This window comes from Pipistrellus kuhlii, unplaced genomic scaffold (assembly GCF_014108245.1).
Source record: "Pipistrellus kuhlii isolate mPipKuh1 unplaced genomic scaffold, mPipKuh1.p scaffold_m20_p_13, whole genome shotgun sequence".
NCBI classification, from domain to species: Eukaryota; Metazoa; Chordata; class Mammalia; order Chiroptera; family Vespertilionidae; genus Pipistrellus; species Pipistrellus kuhlii.
In genome coordinates this window covers 19,824,730-19,847,096 of record NW_023425438.1, presented here as the reverse complement: position 1 = coordinate 19,847,096, position 22,367 = coordinate 19,824,730, and the positions used below count along the sequence as shown (strand labels likewise).

Below are 22,367 nucleotides of genomic sequence, written 5' to 3'. Positions count from 1 at the left end.
AGCTCCTGAGGCCACTGGAACCGAAGTCCAGGGGACATGAGAAAGGCCCCTGCTCAAGCTGAATAATCTCAGCAGACTAAGTTGAAGCTTCTCTACAAAATGCCCTGTGCGTAAAACAACATCGGCTCCTATCAAAATTCAGCATGCGTCTAAAAATAAACACTTAAAAAAGAAAAGGTAAATCCTGAAATCTAATAGATGGCATTGAGAGGTCTGACATCAACCAATGAGGAAGCTGGCTTTGTTTGGAGGAAGGGTTAGGTCACTTGGACCTCTGGTTTTAGATTTCAAGGCGAAACTTTTTATTTCAACTTGATCATTATGCAGCCATTGAACTGTGGGCGGTGGACACCCTAGAAGTGTATAGGTCATAACCCAATGGGCAGCAATCTGAGTTCTTGTTTCTCCTCGGTCCAGGGTTACGCAGTCAACCTTTTCTAGAGGATTACGCAGATCGTTCTACGTTCTTTGCAAGTAGGCCACCTTCCCCGATGCAAGAGGGACGTGGAATGGCCTCTGGCGGCTGTGCCTTTGGAAGGTCTTCCACCGCCTGTGGACTTGTGAGTTCCCAAAACAGCTTCCTCGCCAGCAGCTCTGCTTTCTGTCTTCCCCTTTAGTCCATACCACATAGAGCTGCCGCCTTGTGCTCTGTGTCATCACTTCCTGGAACACCTCCAAGGAACCCTTTACTTGCAGAATCAGTCCAAACCCCTTGTCGGGCCGTGTACAAACCCCGAAGCTCCTCATGAGGTTGTCTTTCTCACGCTCTGCCAGTGGGTGCCTGTTGTTTCAGCAGCCGTGAAACAACAGGCACCCACTCTCTCCTTAAATTAGGGGTTTCCTCCTGCAAACTCCCCCCTCCGTGAAACTTGCTGTGCCCTGCTCCTCACCCTCCATCCAAGGACCCCCCTCAGAACACATTTCTCCCCCACAGGAGGCAAGGGCTGAAATCACTGTTCTGAATCCCAGCTCTATCATGAATCTATCTGTGTGACCCTGGCCCAGTTGTTAAGCCTCCCTGAGCCTCAGTTTCTTAACCTGCTTATATGGGCATTATTATTTTTTTTTTTTTAATTCCAATCTCATTGAGTGTAAGTGAACCAGACCCTTTCTCAGGTGTGTGACAGCAAATGGAACTGGGGAGAGGGGACTTGGAGGTGAGGATATGTAAAGCAGAGAATTTGGACAGGAAGGAGGGGTTAAAGACAAAATAACGCCTTATTGGGGAACCTGGATTCCAAACCCATGCTGTTGCAAACAGGTCGTGAGACCTCGCTGGGCCTGTTTTCCCTTCCCTGAAGGGAAGCCATGTCCTTTCCTCACAGAGACATCAGAAAGAAAAGGGGAGGAAGGCTGATTAAGTAAAGGCATTTTTAAAAGCAAAGCTCCTATTCAAATGCAAGGGGGCATGTGAGCATTGAATAACTTTACAACCGTTTGCTTCATCACACAGAATGCTTCCAGACCTGGTCCTCCTCTTCCATGAAGCCTTGCTTGATTATGAAAAGTATCATCTATTTTTCTGACTGACTTGGACACCCCTGACCTGTCTGCACAGAGACAGCCTTCAACCCCCACCCTCTCTCATTCCTTAGCAGTCCTCACAGCCCTCAGAGCATGTCCTCAAGTGAATAGAGTCTATAACCCCACAGATTTGACAGAGGCCCCAGCACAGAAGCTTGGTCCTGCCCTGCAATGATCTGTACACTGTAGCCCCTCACTGAAGATCTTTGTTGGCTGATGAAAAGAAATGGTGCTGCTGACCAGCCCACATGCTCAGGCAGGAATGATTTCCAGGACTAAGGAGTCAGAGTGTGCTGGAGACTGATCGCTGACTACTGAGTCTGCCAATGCCAAGCTCTACCACCAAGCTCATTTCACTGATATCTGTGAAAAATTATTGAGGTTATCTAGGTTTGAAATCTTTTATTGGCAATCATATTGATTCCCAGGTGGCCATCTGACCCACAGACCAATTCTTGGTGTTGAACACCTCAATCTACCCTTATTAGGCATTCACCAAATTCAACAGAACCCTGCCAGCCCCCTCCTCATCCCCACCCCCTGACTTCATACTACTGCAGGAAAAAGACCCCAGTTTATTCAATTGCTTTCGTGGTTCTTATAGATTTTTTAACCTGACAATTTTTTTTTTTTTTTTAACAAAAATCTACCAAAGGCCTAATTTTTTACTTTTTTTTTTTTTGCTTCATGTTTTCTGTTCTTCAGAGTCAATGCTCAAAAATACACATCAGAGTTCCCTGAAATTATGTTTTCCCTGAATTGTTAACATGCCTCAGCAGTTCTTACCCCAATATAATCCTTTATAATAAAAGCCTAATATGCAAGTTGAACAAAGGCTGGAACAAGGGGTGGAACAACTGGTCACTATGACACGCACTGACCACCAGGGGGCAGACGCTTAACACAGGATCTGCCCTGAGCCTGCAAGCCCAAATCCAAGAGGGAGGTGACTGGTGGTGACTGCTGGTGACTGGGTGGGGGCAGGGCCGGTGAGTGGGCGGCTCCGGGCCAACCAAGGCAGGTGCCATCAGGGAGCCCCCCTTTCCAGATCATTCCACAGTCAGCCCTGATCGCTGGCTAGGCCTAGGGACTCTATCTGTGCATGAATTTCATGCATCTGGCCTTTAGTATACTTAACTAAAAATCTGACAAATGACCAAATAAGTAACTATTGAATTCTAAGCTCATACTGATAACTAAAACTCATTTCAAAAATGTCTCCAGCTGCTTTTTAAGGATTTTTCCATCCTGCATTTCCCCAGGGCAGTAAGAGGCTGCCCCAGGGAGATTCTGCAGGAGCTCACCCTCAGTTTCCTGAGCAGTGGCTCACATAGGCAAAGCCCTCCCTGAGCTGGCTTCCCAGGCCTGGCAGGAAATGCCAGAGTGGGGGATAGGGTCGATTAGGGAGAGAGAAAGAAGAAAAGTCATGGATGAACTTATCCAAGTCAGAGTTTGTGGGATCCAGTTGGAAGATGATGATTCACAATGGGGATCATACACAGAATCTAAAAATGCCTGAGAATTTTATTTCCTGTAACCATAAAAACAAAAACAAATCAAATCAGAGACTTTCCTATCCCTAGGAAAATGGGAGCCCAGAAAGAGCAATTCTTGAAGTCGCTCCTTCCCCTATGGCCTGATTCACCAAGACCATAACTTTCAGAGCTTAGCTAAGTGCCCTGCCCAAGTAAGCAGGCTCACAATATTACCCTCTCCTATCTACCAACCAATATCTGACCTTGCAAATGCAGGAATTTCCCTATTTTGCAAATACCCTCCTGTCTCCTCTCCTTTCTTGTTGTTTAGTCGTTGTCATTTCTTGGGAGGAAGCAGGACACAGAATGCTTGAGGGTTCTAGCTTTGGAAAAATAATAATGAAAATGAGATTTGGGGATAAATCCTAGGTCTTATCAGCCATCTATTTGCCTTTATCCTCTTCCAAATGCTACCCATGCTTCAAGGTCCAGGTTAGATTCTACCTCTTCTAGGAAGCCTTCCATAATACCTTCTGCAGAGCTTCAAAGGAATCACCTAACTGGCTCCATCAGAAGAGCTACCTTGCTATAGACTATCACTCTGTGTCTTTCTCCCGCTATATGGTGACCTCCACAAGTTTAGAGTCAATAACTTTTGAGTGTTGCAGCCCCAGAATCTAACAGTGTCTGACATGTAGCACTGAGAACCATATGTCCATTCGTTGAAATAATTACAGGCCATACCTTTTTTTCCTAACCAAAAACCAATTATTATGTGTATGTGTATGTATGAAAATATTAAGCATGCAACTAATTTAACACCATTAAATCATCTGGCAATGTTAAACATGAAAATTTTAGTTTCAATGCACATCAAAAGGTAGTACAATTTCTGTAATTCTTTATGGCTATATCTGTCTTGATGAGCATATGCCTTTATCAAACAAGAATTATGCCCAGGGTTTTTTAATTGCAAGAAAGAGAACCTGAGAGAAATGAGGCTGCTCCATCTTGGCTGGAGTCAGAAGTCCCTTAGCTTCTTTTCATCCAATATATTTGACAGTTAATTAAATACAATTTTGCAGCACTCCCTAGCTGTTTCCATTTATTCTAGCATCCCAAAGAGCAAACAGCACAAAGGGAACTCAAGTCAAACACCAGTTTAAATTTGATTAAAATTAATGCTGTTCTCATAATTTACTAGTTCGCCTGCCTTTTCTCATTCGCCCTGGAGAGCTACCATTCCATTGACCTTTTCCCATCCAGATCCCATGGCGGATGATCAGTGTGCAATGAGCCATGGGCACGTGGGCTTGGTATACAGAAAAGGCCAAATCCCTCTTTAACCGTAACTTGGTAATTCAATGGCCTATAGTGACCAGAACTAACCTTACCTGAGTTCATGAATGATGCCAATGGGTTTGCACAATCATTGCCATCAGTCATCCTACCAGACCTGGTACCAGCATCTCACACATTGCCAGTGCCGCCAGCAACCTATGTAATAACCAGAAGCCGTGTGCGATCTCTCTGGAATGTTTCCATAGAGGCTGTTTTGGTCCTACAAACTGAAAAATAAAGGCTCGCCTTAAAATAATTAAATCTGACCTAACACTATCTATGTTCTGTGTGTCTAAATGAAACAGGAAGGCAAGACATCTTACTAGGATTGCAGTCAGGTCTTGTGCTCCTTAATCACTTACAAACCTGGTTGAAGCCAATACAGGGAGGCTCAGAGGAATGGGCATTTCTTTTCAGAAAAAGTGAAAATAAAGCAGGACCCAGCGATGGCCACTTAAGCCAGCTCTCATTCCCACCCTAATTCTCCCCACTCTGCAAAGCCTGGCATGAGCTCCTTCCCCTCTTTAGACACTAACCAGCACCCTCTCCTCCGAGTCCTCCTGGTTTGAACACCCCACCCAGAATGTAACTATGCAATGCTGTTTGTTGCTCGGCTTGCTTATGGAAATTAGACACCTCCCGTTCCTTATTTAATAAACCCATCCACTTGAGAATCATCTTCCTTTTTGCTGAATACCCCACATCTAGCACCGAATTCAGAGTCAGGCGCATAACAGCTATTCATTAAAACCATGACTACTGGTCACATTTTCTAAAAGTTCAGCAGGAGGTTTATAAAATGACTCTTCATAGCATTCCCTTCATTAGTAAGTGAAGGTCCTTTGGTGAAGTTAAAAATGACTTTAGGAAAATCAGATTCACAGACATCTGTAGATGAGGTGTGTTGTGTTCTACTGACTAGCGGTGGCACCGGACAAAGTTGCTCCCGTAACTGTGGCTGCAGGACAGTGGCCTGAGAAAGAGTTAGTACAACTCTGAACCACAGAGGCAAGTCTCTCCTCTCCCCAGCCTCACCCATAGCCACCCAGACCCCAATCTCCACGTCAGTTTGGTTATTGTTTTCCCATAAAGGAAACCCATGGTGTCATTCACCACCTTTTTGTGCTCACAAAGCTGTCTCCCGATGAGGAAGCCAGCCTCGATGTTCTGAGATGGACCTGGAGAATACCGCTGGAACTGAAGACACCCACACCCATGCCCCCACGCATTCACCGAGGGGTGCAGGGCAGCTGCTCCTCCACAGGGACTCCCCGCGCACCACCTGGTACAGGGGACTCACAGATAGACTGACCCCTTCCGGATATTAGTGCACACCTACAAGGTGTGAGGTCATTGGACAGGCACCAGGGGAGATAAAGAAATACTGGACTCATTCCTCACTAACCTAGAATTGTGCTCAAGTAGAGAAAAGAAGAAAGTTGACTTTGACCCTCTAGCATCATGGTGGGCCTTTGTGCTCATACATATACACACAAATGCACAGACCTTTGGCACTTCATAACACACATAAAAAACAAGGACAGTCGAAACCAGTTTGGCTCAATGGATAGAGCATCGGTCTGCAGACTGAAGGGTCCCGGGTTCGATTCCGGTCAAGGACACATACCTTAGTTGCGGGCACATCCCCAGTAGGGGGTGTGCAGGAGGCAACTGATTGATGTTTTTCTCTCTCATGAATGTTTTTAATTCTCTATCTCTCTCCCTTCTTCTCTGTAAAAAAATCAGTAAAATATATTTAAAAAAAAAACAAAAACAAAAAAACAAGGACAGCTAATACAAGCCCTGTGCTTGTTCAGAAAAGGGATTTTCACATGTTTGAGGATACTTCTTTCTTCTGAGGGATCAGAGGGATTAGAAAAATTCCATTAGATATGGTTCTCAGTCTGGAATGGCAGGGATCAAATAATTACGAAATAGATTACATCAAAGTAGCTTTTTGTCATCGCTGGTCTCCCCGGGGACTTACTTAAGCAAGTGTATATTGAGATACTCCAAGAGAAATCAAGATTGCAGCATTTCAAAGTATTGTCCCACAGAGTCCTTCATTCTTAGAGTTTCCCAAGTGAGGAAGGTTCTGAGAAACACTTTTTGGGAAACAGAGTGCCAAAGAGACATAAGTTCCCTGAAGCCAGGGGTCTCTGCCATGCTCACCAATGTATCTCCAACACCTGGCACCAGGGGATGAATCCATATAATATAATTAACTAAAAATCTGGTAAAGGCCCAATGAGTGACTGTTGAATTCTAAGCGGGAAGACTGGCATTCACAATGGCATGGGGGTGAGAGTGTGCCGAGTGCAGGGAATCGTCTCCCCATGATGACATCTTCATGGTCTGGGCGCCAGGTGGGCACGGATAAGAGTTTCAGGTGAGGTTGCCTTCACCTTTGCAAGAAGCCGAGAGCTACGAATCCATAAAGAATGTTGGTCTTTCTCTTCCTTACTCAGAATGAGAAAACAACTCAATCAGAGGTCAGAATCCCAGATGTGGTTACAGATTATCTCTGTTTCTTTACTGCCACCTACTGGTAACCAGGCTCCTACACGGTAAATTTAAAATGCCACTTATTTGCATTGCCCTATGGCATTTTAAGCACTTGTTTACCTCCTTTACCTCCTATGACATTATGCAAGCTAGGAGCGGTGAGGATGGCCTTTATTCTTTTTCATTTGCCCTGAAAACAACATAGAGCTTTAGCGATTTGCGCCGTGATAAGTTAGAGCAGTGTTTCCCAACCTTCTCTCATGATGAGAATCACCTGGTGGAGTTGTTAAAACACAGATTCCTGAATCCCAACTAAGAAGTGCTAAACTAGAATTTTTGAGAACATATAGGTAAAATTGCATACCTAACTTAGTGCTCTTATATAAAGATCTGTCTTAGAGCACTAGTTAAGTATACAATTTTACCTATATGTTCCCAAAAATTCTAGTTTAGCACTTCTTAGTTGGGATTCAGGAATCTGTGTTTTAACAACTCCACCAGGTGATTCTCATCATGAGAGAAGGTTGGGAAACACTGAGTTAGAGCAGAGCCAGAATGAACCATACCTGTTGGCTGGGCTTAGTCACCCGGCTTTGTCCAGATACATCTGCAAAGAGTTCTGTGGCTCTCACTCATCCCCTCACAAGCATAACCTTGAATGGAAAATTCCAGGCCTTTCAAAATAAGAGGATGCTTTTCAAACACACCCTAATCTTCTCAAGGGTAAAATCTATTCCACTTTACAAGGTTTCTGAGAAAGAATGTAGAGGGTCTGACATTGATTTTTTTATCGGACAGTTAAGATACCATGTGCCCTCCAGCACTGCCCCAGGATGGCGATCCACCAGCTTCGGCCTAAGCATACCTTGGTTTGGAAGCAGCAGTAGAGTTGGGTTAGGTATGGGTGTTTCCGCGCTAGTGCCAAGATCCTCTTCTCGGTCATGGTGCAGTCCACGTCGTCGTCCTGAAGGATGACGTCCTTCTTTAAGACTTTCACAGCATATACCTCATCTTTGCCTTTGAGCTCCGCCAGCATGACCTGCAATCAATCAAAACCACCCTGTCAGTATACACACGTAGGGAGAGAAGAAACAGGAGTCAATGCCAAGGGCTTAAAAATGGAATCCTTTCTTTCTATCATTTTAAGTAGCATCAAAGCCTTAAAAAATGTCTAGAAAAACATCCCAATACAGCTATTACCACTTACTCATTTTTAATCTCTAACACATTGGCTGGGCAAAGAAAACTCCAATGCACATCTGTTAAATAATTATCCATATGTTTACAAATATTTGTCGTATTTGCACTTAAGAGTATGGTAAATATAGAATAGCATTTTTTTTTTTTTTACCAGACAGTATTTCATAAGCGTTTTTCTACACAGTCTTCATCTTTATCATGGAGTCTGATAATTCAAGTAAATATATTACAAGTTATTTAAACTTTTACCTCCTAGTAGACACTTGAATTACAAGTGATTATTAAGTACTGTATAAAAATTGCAGCCAAAACTGGTTTGGCTCAGCGGGAGAGCATCGGTCTGCGAACTGAAAGGTCCCAGGTTCGATTCCTGTCAAGGGCATGTACGTTGGTTGCGGGCACATCCCCAGTAGAGGGTGTGCAAGAGGCAGCTGGTCGATGTTTCTCTCTTATCGATGTTTCTAGCTCTCTCTCCCTTCCTCTCTGTAAGAAAATCAATAAAGTATATTAAAAAAATGCAAAGAATATTTTTGTACATATAATTTTTTTCTTTCTTTTGGATCATGTCCTCAAGATAGAAAGTGGTAGAAGTGGATTATGGGGTTAAATATTCACACATTCCTAGCTGATTTTGAAAAAAGATATATAATATAATGTGTCCCTAGCAAAGGAGACGTGTTTTAGTTTCCCAGCGATTTGCCAACATTGGGTGCTTCTCTTAAAAATTTATGTTGTTCATGTAATGGTTGTGAAATGTTACCTCGATGCTGTAAACTTTTTAAATATTTGTTTTCTAAGCAAATTTCTTTTGTGTGAACTATTTGTCAGTTTCCTCTTACATATGTGTATGCATTTGGTCCATAAACATACTATCACTTTACTTTCTGTAAAGGTTTTTTCTAAATGTGTCTTATAATTTTCTGTTCTTTTTTTTCTATGAAAAAGGATTATTTATCTTTTTTGTAGCTGAACCTGCCCTTGTTTACCTTGGTGGTTTCTTCTGTAGCTTTAACGCTGGGAGTTGTGAGTCCTTCTCCAGAGAACCAATGAACGGTTCTGTTTCTTAAATTTGTTTTATCATTTGATATTTTTGCACTCATTTCCCTACAAATGTGACAAGCCTTTCGCCCATTCAATAACTAACTCCTCAGTACAAGATAAATGTTAGAACTGAAGAGCAGTAACTCAGAAGCTTAATGAGGGAATTCGGGATGTTAATGTGAAGACTTTTAGTTGCCCACATAAAATGCAAACTCTTTAAAACTGGCTCACTGTGACTGTGATTTCTCCTAAGAAATAATCTAGATGTGTCAGAGTCATCAGAGTTCCCATCCTGCCCAAGCGCCATATGGAACCCCGTAGCCTTTAAGGCTGCTTGTTCCCCATGAATCTTGCTCACAATGAAAGCTACTCACATCCTCCAGTTATGCTGGCCATAGGACTGGGGTCTGCTTCTTATTTAGCCCGTCTCTAAAGAATGTGATTACTTCAGCCTGTGCCATTTAAGTAGATCCAGTTAACTCCTGCAGCATTGATCTCAGACTGATCTCAGACTGAGATGGGGCAGGTGAGATGGGCCAGGAACCAAGCTCTGTACCCTGGGGGCTCACAGAGCCATTTTCCTAGGAGTGGAGTGGCTCTGTCCCCCACCAAGCCTTCTGACCCACAGCCTGACTCGACTTGTGAGGACATGTGATTCCCAGAAGGTCCCAGAGGCAGGTGCCTCGGCTCCAGGGCAGGGCCTCTCTACTCCAGAAGGTCCTCCAATGCTCATCCACTCCCAGGCATGGCTTTGCGAACAGCCGAAGAGCCGAATAGCAGAGATCATAGCTGAAATGTTAACCAGCTTCTTAGGCTCTCTGCCTGTCCATCTCTTTTCTTTAAAAAATTATTTTTATTGATTTCAGAGAGGAAGGGAAAGGGAGGGAGAGATAGAAACATCAATGATGGGAGAAAATCATTGATGGGCTGCCTCATGCACATCACCTACTGAGGACTGAACCCGCAACCCAGGCATGTGCCCTGACTGAACATCTAACAGTGACTTCCTGGTTCATAAGTCAATGCTCAGTTGCTGAGAAACACCAGCCAGGCTGTCCATTTTTTTTTCTTCTCTAAAATTAGCAGGAATTATTTTTCCATCTCACCCCACCTTCAGAATGGTGGCTAATAACCATGAATGCTGTATTTGAGCCCCCTCTGCATCCACACTCCACACCACTGTGTCTGTTGCAGTGGGGAGCAGGATAGGGAGGATGGCATCAAGGGAAGAGGACCCTGATCCAAGAGAGGAGGTGATTATTCCCATTTTCTTGCACAAACAGAGGTTAAACAAAGCCTTTAGTGAGTGCCAGAAAAGTCAGTTATGTAACAGTTAACTTCCAAGTGACATGTGCTAAGACTTGTTTTGAGCCCTAAGTTCACAGAGGGCACACATGCTGGAGTTCATGTGCAAACTCTATATAATGAATTAAAACCAGGATTTCAAATGACTGTCTGAAGGAGGGAATAGTATTGTTACCATTATTGATAATGGAATGCCAAGTACACGAAAAGCAATTTGAATTTTTCAAAGTGCTTTCTCACCTAGTAGGTCACTTGATTCCCATCCCCATTTGACAAGTGGGCTACACGGAATCCCAAAGAAGTAAAGAGCCACACTAATATGTCTCCTCCCGCCCCCTCTTTCCTATCTGCTTTGCCTTAGGCCACTTCCACACAGTAAGGAAGGAAAATTGAATAAGACAGGGTGAAAGGTTCATCTTATATCAAACAAATGAGGGGGCAGATGCCACAAACCTTGCCAAAGCTGCCTTTGCCCAGCACTTTGATGAAGTTGAACTCGTCCAGGCCCAAGCGCTTGGCCTGGCCTTGCCGGACTTCGCCGTTCTCTCCGGGGCTCGCCTGGCCATCGGTGGACCCCGATGCCCTGTGCTCCTCCCCACGGTTGTCAAATGACAAGGCCTTCCGGATGTTGTTTTCAAGTTCTTTTAATTCTAGAGCCAAGGGAGACAAGATCATGCAACTAGTGCACAGCTCACGAGCCCTCAGATCTCAGAATTTCACCCTCTTTTCGGCTTTTCATAGCAACAGATCCAGTATGGCATTCCTTCACTTACACATTTTTATGGGCACTTAACACACAGCAGGGCCTAGGCATGCAAAGAGGAGGACACAGCCCAGCAACCAACCCCTTCAGCGTTGACTGGGCCACAGCCACTACTCTGAAAGCCCCTTTGACTAGTGGCCTGTCCAATTGTTCTTAATGCAAGAATCCCAGCCTTCTTGGAACCTTGCAGAGTTCCAAAGGCCACGGATAACCTTTGAGTTTCCTTTGAAGAAGAGAGTAACAGCTCGCTGAGAACTGCCATCACAGTAATCTTGGTGATAAAATGATTTCATCTTCTAGAGGACTTCATGTGGCTTGGTTGCTGGGTTTACTCTAAATACCCATCTCATGCAAGGTTATTTAACAAAATAAGCAAGGAGCTTATCATTAACCAAAGAACTGCTTCCCCGAAGGGAAAGACTGCAAATGTATCTCAGATGGGGCAGGATTCCCAGTATAATTTCACAATGGTGAGGCTTGGAGGGACGCAGGGCTGTGATGATAACGCTGGGTGAGCCTTAAGCCTTTTCTCTTTGAGGAAGCTTTATTGTTAGGTATTAATTCACCCAGATACACATTCCTCTTGTAGATATGGGCATCTTGAGCATAATCCAATTTTAAGACACTCATGGACAACGCTGGGATTACACAAGAGGAACACAGACCCTAACGCGCGGGAATCAGAATCAGGCATGGGAGGCCAGGAGCCTGACCTAAAGAGATCTTCAGCTGCTTTCAGAAGACTGAGGCCCACGGCAGCTCACTCAAGGAGCCTGGGGTCTTTCATAGATCTGGTCTTTGGCTCCCCTGAGAAGGGGAGGGATGGGGAGAGCTTCTGAGCCTTCTGATATCTCCCCACCCAATCGGCAGTTTCCTATCACATACTCTTCACTAAATATAACTTTTAGTCTCAGCATAGAGCAAAACATCTCAGTTTCCAAGGCAAGTTATTAAATGGATTTTGGGAGATAGGACTTGGGTGTTTAAGGATACTGAAGCTTAAAGAAAATGCCTATGTTCTTACAATGGAGCAAAGAGAAACCATGTCTTATTTCAGTTTCATAATAATGCCATGTCTTGCTAAGAGGGTTTTCACATTTGTCTGTGTACATGTCCCTGCTGGGTAATGCTGGCACCTGCATTAACTGGGGACAGAGAGAGGCTCTGAGAGGCTGGACAGCATGCTGCCAAGATTGGGCAGCACAATGGGCAGGAACCACATAGAAAATGGGTCACCACCCTCTTACTTAGGGTCTTTTCACTATAGGACCCCACCTCCTTGAAGTTCTCAAAGGGAAACAGGAAAACTCCCACTCTGGTCCAGGATAATACCTGCTCGACTGGAGCTCACTGAGCATCATCAGATGCCTTACAAATCAGCCTCTTTTGGACTGATGCACACTTTAAATGTGCAGCAAGTTAAGCAGAGCAACACAAAGGGAGACTAAGACCAATTATTTTGTGGCTTCGGGCCTGGCACACTGCCCTGCAGCTGTTTTATTTGCTCCTGGGTAAGAAGAGCTGGGTCACATCTGCAGGATAAGATGACCTGGGAGGCAGGTTTGATGGCACAGACTCGGAGTCCCTAAGCCAGGAGGGGCATGGTCTCGCCCTCTACCACTGGTGTGGGTCCACTAACCTTTACCACTAACCTTTGGCCAAATCTTTGCAAGTCTCTCACCATCCATTTCCCACCCTGTGACACAGGGACAGTAAAGGAGCACCAGCATAGAGTTGGGGTGAACACAGAATTGGGATAATGACTCCAAAAGGGACTTCAAGAAATCCAGGCACTCTAACACAATACAATTAGTCCTGCTCCGCAGATGCATACTTCCCTCCCCAGTGACATCTAGTTCTGGTCACCAGAGGGGAAGTTTTGAAGTGTCTATGTCCCTCCTCAGCCTCACCATTCTGCCTGCAGAATCAGAAACCTCTGCTTGGCCAGTGTGGCCCAGTGGTTAAGCATCAACCTATGAATCAGGAAATCACGTTTCGATTTCCAGTCAAGGGCATATGCCTAGGTAGCCAGCTTGATCTCCAGTTGGGGCATGCAAGAGGCAGTCGATCAATGATTCTCTCTCATCACTGATGTTTCTATCTCTCTCTCCCTCTTGCTTCCTCTCTGAAATAAATAAAAATACATTAAAAACTAAAAAAACAAAACAAGTAACCTCTGATTACTTTACACTTATCCCTATGGGGAGAAAAGAGGCAGCCTGAGCTGAGCTTCAGAGAGGAGTGAGGCCCAGAGCTGGCTTCCTGCCCACTTCTTGCAATCTCCTCCCCAGCTTCATCCTATCCCCACCCATCCACCCTGGCCAAGATAGGAGATGTCCTCCCCACCCATCCCGACTACTGCCCTGATCTTAGGTATTGGTGTGATGGTTAGAGTCAAGAGGAATTAGGTCAAATTCAACTGAGTGATGCTGACAGGCCTGGAGGCAGACAGTGGGGCCCAGAGGTAAAAGAAGGGGCTATACGCCCTCTCTCTCTGCACTCTGGAACCAGGGAAAAGAAAGAACCTCAGCATCCTCTCTTACTCAGGCCTGGAAGGGATTTAAGGTAGAAAGGCCGTTAGTGTCTTGCCCTCAAGACAGCCTGTAGAGTGAAGGAACCGCTAATGAGTCAACAGGACCACTGGCTGTTTCGGGGAACACAGGGCCATTCCTGGGTAGGGAGGCCTCAGCTCCTCTGAACTGCTGATGACCAAGCTCAGAGGTAAAGAAGCAAATCCGAGGGTCTCACCCTGGTCACAAGGGGAGGTGGGTGCTGACTTGGATCGGTCTTCCTCAGAGGGTGAGCCTCCGGAAGCGGGCTGTGGGGACTCGGCGCCAGCAAGGAGCTAGAGAGGGGGGAGAGGAAGAGGGGAGAGAGGCATGAGAAGTGAGGGTGGTGAGTTTCCCTGAGATCAAAAGCTTCAAGATCCCCTACCCAGCACCAAAGGGGTTGCTGGTGCAGTGACACCTCTGAATCGATAGTCTGAAAGCACAGTCTCAAGGTTTTCTTTGCCAATTGAAGGGAAGAAAACAGGAGACTTCATTTGGTTCAATTATTATTCTGCCCAAATACAACTGACCTTTTTAAGCAAAACTCAAGCATACCCCCTTTCATAAAATCCCCCTCACCTATTCAAGCGATGCAAGTTACCTTATCCAAAGCAATGTGACACGGTCTTACCCCCAGTTTGGCATTTACTCAGTGTCTTGTTCAGCTCTAGCCAATACTACATGTATGTGTATATTATGTGGGGCTCTCTGCTCAGGTGCACTATAGGTTTTTTGCAGGATGGTACTGGTATCGTCCTGGTCACTTATACAAAATGATATACATACTAAGGGCTCAGCAAATACTTTCAGATGCACTGATATTTGTTAGCAAAGTTGAAAAGAACACTCCCAGCGAACTCTAATTTTTATACAAATGATGGCATATCCATTTTTAAGTTCCCATTAAAGTCTGAGGTTTGGACTAAGATACCATAAGCATTTTGTTCCCTCTTCCTCCTGGTCTACAAGCTGGAAGGTGCACACATCCCTTCTGGGTAATCGACTGACTATTTGCAAGGGGCAATGTGAAGGGAACAAAAAATCCAGCAAGCCCGACCCACTCTCCTGCAAAGAAGCCCTTTTAGCTTCTGGCCAAGGGCACTTGTCTCTCATCCTCTTATACAAACTTAAGCTTATACTGAGTTCACTTAGCTTATGTCTAGCTTTTGCATCAGGACATCGCAGCAATAAAAAATACCAGGACTGAACTCCCTTTGTCTTCTACTCTACTTCTCTCTGAATTTCTCCATGTTGGCTTCCTACCACCAGGTTCCCCAAATCCACAACAGACAGACAATGCCCAGGTAAATATGGGGAAGAGGGCAGGTACTGAATTTTCTTTTAAATGCCTCATGGCAATAAATATTGACTCAATTTACTCCTGGCAAGGAAAAAAACACACAAACCCATGTCTTCTGAAAATGTCTCTCTCTAGAGCTCATCAATGTGTGTGCGTCTAGCCTCGTCATCACAAGGGGTGTGTACATCCTGCCTCTTCAGCAGGCCCTAGCACTCCTGGGGGCGGGCATTCTGCTTGCCATTTCAATGCCTTGGGTCAGTAACTTAAGTCCTGTTTCAACCAGTTGGGTAGACAGAGCTGAGAAGAGCCACCAGAAGCCCAGAATCTCACAGCCAACCATTAAAATAGACTTCATTTCTGCGACTCTCGCAGAAACAGCTTTGTTGATTGGGAAGGTAGAGAAGCAGCAGCTTAAGGAGATGAAAACAATCCACACCTTCCCATTCAACGGAGAAGGCTCTTCTGAGCGGCACCAGGGAAAAGGCATGGGCAGCTTCTAAAATGAGAAGGGGAAACACAGAGCCCTTCAGAAGGTATTTTGCGGCAAAATTTAGAAGAAACACTTAGGAGTCAGGATGATAGAGGCACCCAGAGCTAGACGTGCTTTTCTAGGAAAACCTTGAGAATGCCTGACTCTGTCCACCCGCCGCCGCCAGGATTTCTTGCCCAGTTAACTCAGTTCTGATTTTGTCATAACATGCTTTTTCAAAGATCGTGACATCTCACAGGTTAGCAGCCAAGGATAAAAAGATCCTTCAAAGCGAATGCTATGGGTACCCTTTAGCTACGTTTGCATCCATGGCCCTGACTTACCAAAAAAAAAACAATTTTAGCAAACAGATCTCTTCCTACTGACATTCAGAATGTCACATGGACAGAGACAGGGCTGTGGTCTGCAAAGAAAAGCCCAGATGTTTCATTTCATGGGGCATTCACCATGTCCCCAGGCAGCCAAGTGCCGAGTGCCGGCGCTATCAGATCTTGGCTTGCTCCCTAGAAAAGAATGTGGCTCTGTCTCTTCATCCCTTTATCCTCATCGCGACGATAGCGGGGGCAAAGTTTAAACACTGACATTGCTGCCATGCCAGTTCTGGAGGCAGAGGCGTCTATTTCCTTGTCTAGAGTCAGCAGCCTGCTTTTTCTAGAAGAAATTCTCAAGTCCTCCTCTAGGTTCCCCAGAGAAGCATAACACTTGGGGCTCCCCCCGCTTCTGGAACGGGAGGAGCCGCGAATGTTACCTGCCTGGCCTCTGTTTTTCCCCCTTTCAAGCACATGCTGTTTGGAGTACAGTGTCTCAAATCCAGCAGTCCTGTAACCTCACTCTAAGCCACTGCCAGGAAGCCAGAGCAGAGATGCAGGCCCACAAAGAGCTCCAGAAGCACCACCCCCGAGTGGCCCGTCACCTTTTTTCTCCTCTGGCCACTGTTGGTGATTTTGTCTGGGGTGACGCCAAGGTCTGCCAGGACTTTGGCGATTCCTCTGGCGTCCACGCCACAGTTGGGAGCCACGTTGGTCTCGCAGCGTCGGTGAACGTTCATCTTGCAGACTATTAGGAGACACGAAAGAGAAACGTCACAGTGTCCATGGCCTAAGACTGTGCTTTGTTTTTTGTTTTTTTTTTTTTGTGTGTGTGTGTGTGTTTTTTTCTGATTGTTCAAATACTGCATGTGAATTTAATAGGTTTTGGAAAACGCAGAAAGACAAAGAGAGAAATAAAAATCACCCATCATTCCACCATACATAACTAAAATCATCCTTCAAACCATCACACACAGATAACCACTGTTTTTCAATTAAATAAATGTCACATTTGCACTTCCTTTCAGGGAACAGAACACTGACTGTGGAAGAATTTAATTGGTTTATCTGAAGCAACATTCATTTGGATTGTGAAGCCAAAGGGGTCACATGCACCCAGTCCGTTCTATTACCCTGTTGATAGGTGGGGATGTTACCCAGAGAGGAATGCCCAAATAGAGCCTATTAAAATGTCATCTGAGTCGAAACCGGTTTGGCTCAATGGATAGAGCGTCGGCTTGGGGACTGAAAGGTCCCAGGTTCGATTCCAGTCAAGGGCATGTACCTTGGTTGCGGGCATATCCCCAGTAGGGGGTGTGCAAAAGGCAGCTGATCGATGACTCTCTCATCGATGTTTCTAACTCTCTATCTCTCTCCCTTCCTCTCTGTACAAAATCAATAAAAATATATATTTTTTTAAAAAAGTCATCTGAGCCCAGCCAGTGTGGCTCAGTGGTTGAGCATCAACCTATGAGCCAGGAGGTCACAGTTCAATTCCAGGTCAAGGCACATGCCCGGGTTGCGGGCTTGAGCCCCAGTGTGGGGTGTGCGGAAGAAGGCTGGTCAATGATTCTCTCTCATTATTAATGTCTCTGTCTCTCCCCCATTCCTCTCAGAAATCAATAAAAATATATTTTTTAAAAAGATGTCATCTGGAAATGAGGATTTTGGCCTAGCCAGTGTGGCTCAGTAGTTGAGCTCTATGAGGTCACTAGTTTAATTCTGGGTCAGAGTACATGCCAGGGTTTCCAGCTCAATTCCTAGCAGGGGGTCTGCAGGAGACAGCCAACGGATGTTATTTCTCTTTCATTGATGTCTCTCTCTCTCTTCCTCTATAAAACAAACAAACAAACAACCCATACATATATATATATATATTTTTTTTTTTTTTTTAAAAGAGAACATTGACCTCCAAGGCACCTTTCAAATCTAAAATTCAATTTCAACAGAACAAAGGCCATGCTGGAATGTCATTTGACCTACATCACTTAGTTTCTGGAATAGTACGTCAAAGGAGAAAACAAACTATTCTGGTTTCCAGTCCAGCACATAGGGCATTTGGAAGTAGTCATTCTGTCCTAACAAGTAAAAAGCTGAACAAACTGAAAAATCTACAACTCTTCTTGAATTTTCAGATAAGTAAGGTCACAGGGCAAAGCACTGCCCCCAAAATGGGAGCGACAGGCAACTAAGGTGAATCAGAACAGAAACTCTCAGCAGCAACCTCTGTGGGAACCAGTGCTGTGGTAGGGAAATCATAACTGAAATTGGCCAATTGCTGGAGTCTCCGAGGACAAGCCTGAGGGTCAAAAATTCTAGGCAAACCTGGTCTTCTGTGAGTTTTACCAGGTTCCCATAGTGAATATTGGGAAGAGGGGGAGATATTTCCTTATGCTCTGGCAGAAGGAGGGAAAAGAAAACCATTGGAAATACTCCAGGGAGCCTCAAATATTATAGTTTTCAGATCTTAACTGACCCAAGGGAGGAAAAATACCCAATACCAGCCTGTTCTAGCCATCCTTCCTGCCCACCTACGAGAGAAGAGAAATCTGAACTTATGAAGTTCACAGTCCAGGGGCACAGGCTCACTGAAAGACAGGTCTACTCACAGGACCACGGAGCCTTCCCTTCCCAACACCTCACCATCACTACAGCTCCTATTAACCAGCACATCAAGTCCGGTATCAAGAAAAAAATCACGAGGCATACTAAAAGGCAAAATCACAGTTTGAAGAGACAGATCAAGCATCAAAACCAGAACCAAGGATGCTGGGATTATCTGACTACACATTTAAAACAACAACAATTAATATGCTAAGGGCTCTGATCAATAAAGGAGACAGCATGTAAAAAGAGATGGACAATGTTAAGCAGAGAGATTGGAATTCTAAGAAAGAATCAAAAGGAAATGCTAGAGACAAAAACACTAGCAGATATGAAGGAGGCTGTTAGTAGAGGAAAGAATCTCTGAACTTAAAAGTAATATCAATAGAAACTTCCAAACAGAAAAAAAGACAGAGACTTAAAAAAAACTAGGAGCTGTGGGACAACTACAAAACGTATATGTTATGGGAACAGTAGAACGAAAAGAGAAAAAGGAATAAAAGAAATATTTTCACACAAAAACCTGCCCACATTGGAATGTTTACAGCAGTTTTATTTATAATTGCCAAAACTTGTAAGCAACCTAAATGTCCTTCAGTAGGTCAATGAATAAATAAACTGTGGTAAGTTCATACAAGGAATACTATTGAGCACTAAAAATAAATTAGCTATTAAACCATGAAAAAATGAGAGAAGCTTAAATGCATATTTCTAAGTGAAAGAAACCAACACGTTTTATGCATCCTATTATTCCAGTTATGTGACATTCTAGAAAAGTAAAACTATGGAGACAGTAGGAAGATCAGTGGCTGCCAAGGGTTAGGGGGAGGCAGGGATTAATAAGGACAGCACAGAGGATTTTAGGGCAGTGAAACTACCCTGTATGATACTATAATGATGGATTCACGTCATTCTACATTTGTCCAAACTCATGCAATGTACAGCACCAAGAGTGAACCCTTATGAAAATGGAATGATAATGACATGCTGGCTCATCAACTGTAACAAATGTACCACTCTGGTGGGGGATGTTGATGATGGGGGATGTTGACGGTGGGGGAGGCTGGGAGTATAAGAGGAAGTTTCAATGCCTTCCATTTAATTTTGCTGTGAACCTAAAACTTAGTCTGTCTGTCTCTGTCTCTCTCTCTCTGTCTCTCTCTCTCTGTCTCTCTCTCTCTCTCTCTCTCTCTCTCTCTCTCTCTCTCTGTCTCTCTCTCTCTCTCACACACACACACACACACACACACACACACACACACACCTCTTTCTGGAATGAAACCAGGCGGCTCGGCCAGACCTCCTGGTGGCCTTGAGTATCTTGGTCACTGGCTTGGAGGAAGGGACTGCTCAGATACGGCCTCCCAGCCCCCAACCCAGGCTTCAAGAGTCCCACGGAGCTGTGGAGCTTAAGATGCCACAGACCTCAGGCAGAGGAGTGGGGATGAGGGGGGATGGTGGGAGGGAGCTTCCTCAAAAAGTACAAAGCTCCACACAGCCTGGCCGTGGTACTGACTCCATTAGCTGATGTCTGGAAATCCAGAACCAGCATGTACCCCAGGCAACAAACAGCACTCTGTTCTAATTTCTCTGTCCTACTCCCCTTAGCAGCAGCTACACTTGACACTCAGTCCACCTTACCTGCACCTGCCCACCAACCCACCACCATCCATTCTTTCTTTCTTTCTATTATAATAGGGAACAGAAAGGACGGGCACAGAGATCATTGCTCAGGGCAGCTGTGTGCATAATTTAACCACTGGCACCCTCTGGTGTTGAAAATCTAGACTTGTCTGTCCTAACAAAACAATTAGCCGGGGTTGGCAGGTCAGCAAAATAGACATGGTCTTTGGAGACTTTTTTTATTCTTAAGAAAACTGTTATTTTCTGGGCAAGCTGTGTAGTTGTCTTAATAGGTGGTAGTAGTAGTAGTAGTAGTAGTAGTAGTAGTAGTAGTAATAATAATAATAATAATAATAATAATAAAATAAAATCCCAATGACATGTCAGTTTAAATGAATGACATGAGACTGACTATGAAAGTGCTTTTAAAAAGTCTGGAAATGAGAGAGCAAAGCTGGCTGAGGCTGGGGAACTTGAGGTGATTCAGGCAGCCACATGGGGCTCCTGGAGACCAGTAGAGGCTGCAGACCAGTAGACACAAGCGGATGTGCCACTTGGAACCAAAAGAACCTGTAATGTGGGCTGAACAAATCACCTCAATGCCCGCCGCCCCTCTCCCCATCACTATTGCTGGGCTGCCACCCATAGGCCTAGGCTGTACCTAAGGCTTCTCTTTCCAGGCTGCCTCTTGGTGTTCATTTTCAGCTGGTTTTGCATGATGACTGTCCTGAGAAGAAACATTGCAGCCTTGATGGGACTCTTTTGAAAGGGAAATCATTATTCTAGCACTACCCAAGTTTTCAACACATATTCATTGAGCACCTACTGGGTGGTATTTCAGCAGCAGCAGCAGGGTCATCCTGGCCTTCATTCATTTTGGTTTGCATGTTTCCACCCTTTTCATAACAGAGATGAAAACTAGGATTGCAATGAGGTGGGTCAGCCTGCTGGGAATTCTTCCAAAGCAAGCAGGCAAGATTCTGAGAATGATGACAGAGCCACACCTGAGGAGACGGGCAGGCCTATGTGTGCCCGCAGAAGTGTCTTTGTGTTAGGGTGATTTGGCCCTTCAGGGTGAGCCAGGGCAATGGTTTGATTTCACAACAAGTTATAGTAAGCCATGCCATTCTTGATAGAGAATATTAACAATTATGACCAGGAAATTGTGTAATTATGCAAGAGAAGTTGGTAGTGACTGACTGCAGAGTACTGAGCAGAAGACAAGAAAAGGATGGTAGAGGGGTAGCTCCATAGGGTCACATGGGCACCAGGTGTCATCAGAGAGGGAACAGGGAGTCCTTATCACACTGGAAATGCCATTCAAAGCTTTCCAGAGACTATGACTGGCCAGTTGCCTGCTACCCCAGCATTGCTCAGATGAAAATGCTGGCTGAATCTCTGGCAACCTGCCATGCATGATGGCTGTCACCAAGTCTTTATTTATTTTTATTAGACCCCGGCAAGAGGGGCCCCTGCTCTGGCCCATGCTGGCCTCTTCTGGTCATAAGCCTCTCCATAGATAAGGCATTGCAGGGGCAAAAAGATTTGAGGTTGAAAAAGAATCAAAAGAGAGAAATGAACACACGGGACGAGGAGACAGTGAAACTCCTCTGTGTGAGCTACTAAAGGGGCGGATACACGTCATTACCTATTTGCCAAAGCACACTGAATGTCCATCCATTGCTCCCCAATGCAAACTGTGGACATTGGATGATCATGTTGTATCAATGTAAGTTCAGCAATTGTCATAAATGTGCCACTCTGGTGAGGGATGTTGATGGTGGGGAGACCAGAGGGTATGTCGAGGCAGAGGGTATGTGCAAAAAATCTGTATCTTTCACTGCAAAGCTAAAAATGGTCTAAAAATAAAGACTACTGAGAGGGGAGAGGCAAAGAGGAGAGAGGAGGGGGAGAAGAGGGTCACAGGAGTAAGAAAGGAGCAAAGGGAAATGGCCAAGTCAGGATAACAGAACAGAAGAAGGAAGATCTGTGGACTTTTGCTGGAGGCCCTACATACTGAACAGCCTTTGCCTTCTAGTCTCCCTGTGGTCTCCCTCACAGTCCCCCGAGCTCCTGGGAAACAGGTACCCTTGCTCTAGGCAACCTCATTCTCCCATTCTTTGCTTGAGAGTATTTCCTGCCAACAGAGCTGAATACACTGTCTCTGGGTCATGTCCTCTTCTAGGGTCATCCAGGGACCCACACGTTAGCAACGACATCCATGTGTCTCGGTTGCTTTCTTAAAATATCAGTATTTATGAGATGATGGTATTTTCTCATCTGAATTCCTTAGATAGATCAATAATTAATATATTTACTAAAACCCAGACATGGCCTCA

The 22,367-nt window shown here is 44.8% G+C and overlaps 1 protein-coding gene across 4 annotated transcripts in view; it reads right to left on the bottom strand.

Moving 5' to 3' along the window:
• The window catches only part of PRKCE (protein kinase C epsilon), a 436,609-nt gene that overhangs the window by 128,674 nt on the left and 285,568 nt on the right, over nucleotides 1-22,367 (bottom strand). For 3 of the 4 annotated variants that reach the window (XM_036435210.2, XM_036435208.2, XM_045580706.1), the window contains 5 exons: nucleotides 16,407-16,549; nucleotides 15,440-15,499; nucleotides 13,903-13,999; nucleotides 10,845-11,041; nucleotides 7,711-7,884 (listed from right to left, as the gene is read on the bottom strand). In XM_036435210.2, the coding sequence (XP_036291103.1) occupies nucleotides 7,711-7,884; nucleotides 10,845-11,041; nucleotides 13,903-13,999; nucleotides 15,440-15,499; nucleotides 16,407-16,549 (671 nt within the window). The remainder of the gene's footprint in view (nucleotides 1-7,710; nucleotides 7,885-10,844; nucleotides 11,042-13,902; nucleotides 14,000-15,439; nucleotides 15,500-16,406; nucleotides 16,550-22,367) is intronic. The other variant, XM_036435209.2, reaches the window with a different exon arrangement.